General features: G+C 48.5%; 1 protein-coding gene across 1 annotated transcript; it reads right to left on the bottom strand.

Annotated features, from left to right (window-relative positions):
* Positions 1-4,608: 4,608 nt before the first annotated feature.
* Positions 4,609-5,106, bottom strand: LOC137815553 (uncharacterized). The gene has a single exon (XM_068618669.1). It carries the CDS (start codon positions 5,104-5,106, stop codon positions 4,609-4,611), a length of 498 nt encoding a protein of 165 aa, XP_068474770.1.
* Positions 5,107-5,357: the final 251 nt, after the last annotated feature.

Genomic DNA, 5,357 nt, shown 5'->3' with positions numbered 1-5,357 from the left:
AACTTGCCAGGACGTAAGCTTCCAGGGACCTCGAGGCCAAAATGGTGAAGCTTGAGGAGGATTTTGCTACCAGGGTCAAAGTCTTTGCCAACCGTGAAACTGCTCTGTACCTGGAGATGGCCAGACTGAAAAATACGCCAAGGGCCTTCAAGACAAGAGCCTGGAGGCGGTCGAGTTGGAAGCAAAGATCCTACCTCTGCGTACCCGCACGATTGAGCTAAATGAAATTTTGGTCGAGCTGAAGGGGAAGGTGGCTGATCTGGAGAGTAGGGGCACACAGCGCGAGATCCTCCTAGGGCAAGTTGAGGGCGAATTGACCGAGAAGACCTAGTCCTTCAGAAGGGCCGAAGAGGAGCTTATGAATGGCGCTGCTGCGGCCTACGGCGAGGGGTTTCAAGATGTTGTCGCTTAGTTTGCCTGCGCATACCCTGAAGTAAATCCCTCCCTCTTTGACGAGTCCAAATGTGTTATGGACGGCCAGATCGTGCCACGAGGATGACTCTCTCTGTAAATCTATTTTGTAGTCAACCAAACTTCTTTGTATGTATACTTGGTATTTATTTCTTTATAACTGTTGTTGCCTTGCGTGGTTGTTTGTCTGTGTGGAGTTTGATACGTGAGAGGGGGCGTACGCCTTCCTCTTCCTGATGTTGGCTGCCCCAAACGGGCGGCTACTTTCTTAATTTCACCCTAGCTGTATGGAGTTAGGGTATAACTGGGAATCCGATACTTGCACCATACCTTCTTTTGTCTTGGCGTATTTGCACGAGAGGGGTTTACCTAGGGAGGCCAAACTACCTCTGCTTTATGCGCAACATCTCAAGGAAGGAGGTTCCTTTAGTTTTTTTTTTCGCGAACCATGTTCTTCTTCGCCTAGGTGAACTTGCACTAGAGGGGCTTATTGGGGAGACCAAACTGCCTCCACTTCTCTGGGCATCACTTCGAAGGAAGGGTTCCATTATCTTAACGAACCATACCGTTCTCGAACTGGGTGATTTCTCGCAAGAGGGAGGTTCCCTCGGGGAACCATACTACTTCCGCTCTTGACTACCACCACAAGGGAGAGTTTCGTTCGTTTCTGCGAACCGTACTATTCTCGGGCTTGGTGAACTTATGTAAGAGGGAGGTCCACTCGGGCACCCATATTGCTTCCGCTCTTAACTTTATCACTACAAGGGAGAGGTTCATTAAATTTGCAATGTACTTTTAACTGAATAACTCTTATTCGGGTGACCTCATTAAAAAACCCTTTTAAGGGAAAAAGAGTGTCCCCATAAATGTGTACAAGTGCAAGATTTAACTAAAGTAAAACATTAGGTTGGTCGCATTCCAAGTGCAATTAAATCGCGCCACCTTCTAATGTCTCGAGTCTATATGCTCCATTTCCAAGGGCCTCTGTTATTCTGATAGGACTGGTCCACTTGGGAGATAGCTTATTTTCTAACTGGTACGGGTAGGCCTTCCTCATCACCAGGTCGGCGACCTGGAACTGCCAAGGTCTTAGCTTGGAGCTGTACTTGTACTTCACCCTCCTTTTCAAGACTTCAGCTTTGATCTTTGCTTCTTCCGTCACTTCATCCAGTAGGTCCAGGTTCACCTTTTGTTTCTTCGTTCGATTCATCGACCACGAAGTTCTGGAAATATGGTGAGTTCTCCTGAATCTCTACTGGGATCATAGCGTCCGAACCATACACCAAATTAAATGGCGTTTCCTTGGTTGTGGATTGAGGGGTGGTGTGGTAGGCCCACACGACTCTAGGAACTTCTTCTGCGCAAATCCCTTTTGCTTTGTCCAATCTTCTTTTCAGACCTCTGAGTAGAACTCGGTTGGCCGACTCGACCTGTCCGTTCGTTTGGGGGTGTTCTATTGACGCAAATATTTGCTTTATCCCCAACTCTGTACATAATTTACCCAGTTGTTGGCTTGAGAATTGGGTACCATTATCAGATACTAACCTCTTCGGGATCCCAAAACGGCACACTATGTTTTTCCACACGAAGTGCTGGACCTTGTGGGTCGTGATCTACGCTACTGGTTCGGCTTTGATCCACTTCGTGAAGTACTCTATGGCAACCACGAGGTACTTCATCTACCTTATTGCCAAAGGAAAGGGCCCTAGAATATCGATTCCCCACGTATGGAATGGCCATGGGTTGTATATCGATCTCAACTCTTCTGTGGGCGCGTTGTGCCAATCAGTGTGTTGTTGGCACTGCTTGCATCGTTGGGCGTATCTTGTGCAGTCCTCCCTCATGGTTGGCTAGTAATAACCTGCACAGAGGGCTTTTGACGAGAGAAATCAGCCGCTGATATGGCTACCACATATTCCTTCGTGTAGCTCTGCCATGATGCGCGTGCATCGCTCAGTATCCACACATACCAGTATGGGTGGGTGAATCCGTTCCTAAATAAATTTCCATCAATTATAGTGTACTTGCTTGAATTTTTCTTTATTTTTCGGGCTTCTGCGGGATCTAACGGGAGTGTTCCGTCGGCCAGGTAACACTAATAGGCTGTTATCCAGGTTTCTCCTACCTCGATCCGGTGAACCTGTGGCACTATCTCTCCAGCAACCGGATACCTGCTTATTCTGGACGTTTTCATTGTCTCCTGCGTTAACGATCGATGACTCCTCCTCCTCCCTTCCGAAGTGTCAACATGCTGGATTTCTGCCATTTTGTTCGTGGTCGTTCAAGGTGTCTTCAGGGATTCCTGAATCACCGTCCTCTACCTGCCCCCTTACCCGAACTGGCGAGTTTTGCAAGCAATTCTGCTCGGGCATGGACTAACTCGAATACGTCAAACGATTCTTTCAGCACCTGGACGTATTCTAAATATGCGGCCATCTGAGGGTCTTTAGCTTGGTACTCCCCCGTGAGCTGTCCTGTAACTAACAAAGAATCACTTTTTGCCAACAATCCCCTTGTTCCCATTTCCTTTGCTAGCAGCATTCCTGCGATCAAGGCCTCGTACTCCGTTTGGTTGTTACTGGCTTTGAAAGCGAAACGGAGGGCCTGCTCGATTAGCAACCCATCCAGACCTTCGAAAATGACACCTGCTCCATTGCCTTGTTGGTTTGAGGAACCATCTACTGAGAGTACCCACTTGAAATTTGCCCCTTCTTGATGGGTAGCTGCTAAGAAGAGTTCTACTACGAAGTCGGCATAGATTTGGCCCTTGATGGGGCCCCTGGGTTCATAATGTATGTCAAATTCAGATAGTTCTACTGCTCATCGTGCCATTCTTCTCGCCACATCTAGTTTCTACAAGACTTTGCGGATTGGAAAGTCGGTCATTACCATTATGGTGAAACTCTGAAAATAATGGAAGAGCTTTTTTGCTGAAAAGACTACTGCTAAGGCCACCTTTTCCAAGGCCTGGTATCTTACCTCCGACCCCTGCAACACCTTACTGACGAAGTAGATTGGTCTTTGTACCTGGTCCTGTTCTTGTAACAGGACTGAACTAATAGCCCTTTCTGTAACTACGAAATACAAACGGAGTGGGGTACTTAGCTTGGGTTTGCACAATACTGGAGGGCTGGCCAGGTACTTCTTCAATTTTTCGAAAGCCTCCTCACATTCACGGGTCCAGACGAACCTGTTGTTCCTTCTCAGGCACTGGAAATAAGGGTGACCCTTGTCCCCTCCTGCCAATACAAACCTGGACAGAGTGGCCATGCGCCCTGTCAACTGCTGCACCTCTTTCACCGAAATCAGACTTCTCATATTTATTATGGCAGCACACTTCTCGGGGTTCACCTCGATTCCTCGTTCAATGAGCAAGAAACCCAGGAATTTCCCTGCCTCAACCCCAAACACGCACTTCTTCGGGTTCAACTTTAGCTTGTATTTCGCTATTGTAGTGAATAACTCTTCTAGGTCAGTTGCATGTTGTTCCCTCTGTTGGGTGGTGACCACCATGTCATCTACATATGCTTGGACCTTACGTCCCAATATGGGTGCCAGCACCCTGTCCATTAGCCATTAGTAGGTGGCCCCTGCATTCTTCAGCCCAAAGGGCATGACCTTATAGCAATAACAGGATGATTCGATCATGAATGCGGTCTTGCATTCGTCCCTGGGGTGCATCATGATCTGGGTGTAACCAGAGAAGGCATCCAGGAAGTTGAGCAACCTACACCCCGAAGCACTATCTACCAAGGCATCGATGTTGGGCAGCGAGTAAGAATCCTTTGGACAGACTTTGTTGAGATCCGTGAAGTTGACACACATTCTCCACTTCCCATTTGCTTTCTTTACTAGCACCATGTTGGCCAGCCATTCAAGGTACTGGATTTCCCTGATGTGGCCGACCCTCAACAGTTTCTCCGTCTCCTCCCGGATGACATGTTGCTTTTCTTCGTTGAACTTTCGTCTTCTCTGGCGGACAGGCCGGACGCTGGGGTCCATAGTGAGACAATGACACAGGAAATTAGGGTCAATGCCGGGCATGTCAACGGCGGACCACGCGAAAGCGTCGAGGTGTCGTGCTATGACCTCAGAGATTTGGTTCCGCGACTCTATGCTCAGTGATTGCCCAAGTTTAAATATCTTCCCTATGATCTCCCTCTGTACCACACCTCCGGCAGGCTCGGGTCGGTTTTCTCAGATGATCTCTTCTCGGGTCACTCCGTCTTCCCTTGGTGGTCTGGACGTGACAGAGAATATCCTTCCTTTCGTCTTTAGGCTGTTTTCGTAACACTTCTTAGCTTCTCCTTGATCGGACACGATGGTGATTACTGTTCCTTCAAGGGAGGGAAATTTCACTTTCATGTGTTTTGTGGAGGGAACTGCCCCCAGCCTGTTCAAGGCTGAACTTCCCAGTAGTATGTTGTAAGCCGAGGGTGCATCGACGACAAGGTACCTAATATGAGTAGTGCGCGAAGACAGGTTGTCTGTGAACGTGGTACTTAGTTCGATGTACCCATGGACTTCTACCTCGTTCCCTGCGAAGCCATACAAACGTCTGGCGTAGGGCTTCAATTGGTCTGTGGATAACCGTAAGCGGTTGAAGGTTGTTAAGAACATAACATCGGCCGAACTTCCTTGATCTACGAAGACATGGCGCACCCTTCTCCCGGCAACAACTAGAGAAATTACCATCGGGTCATTATCGTGAGGTATGATATCTCGGAGGTCGGCTTGCGTGAGAACGAGGTCGACGTTGGTAACGAGATCTGCCCGTGGTGCCTCTACTGTCGCTTGGGTGGCGGCGCATTCCTTTCCTGAAAACCCTCCGGAGATAGTGTTTACCTCTCCATGAATAGGCACCTTGTGCCCCTGATCCGCTCCCGTAGCCACCAACGTTTGATCGTCCGTCTCTTCTTGTAGGTAATCCTTCAGGAACCCGCTCT

Source organism: Phaseolus vulgaris, chromosome 1, assembly GCF_000499845.2.
Source record: "Phaseolus vulgaris cultivar G19833 chromosome 1, P. vulgaris v2.0, whole genome shotgun sequence".
Taxonomy (NCBI): domain Eukaryota; kingdom Viridiplantae; phylum Streptophyta; class Magnoliopsida; order Fabales; family Fabaceae; genus Phaseolus; species Phaseolus vulgaris.
Note: the sequence above shows the minus strand (reverse complement) of the source record. Positions and strands in the feature narration are given on the sequence as shown.

Excerpts from the sequence above, each read along its gene's own strand:
- LOC137815553 (XM_068618669.1), bottom strand. The coding sequence starts at position 5,106 with ATGGTAATTTCTCTAGTTGTTGCCGGGAGAAGGGTGCGCCATGTCTTC.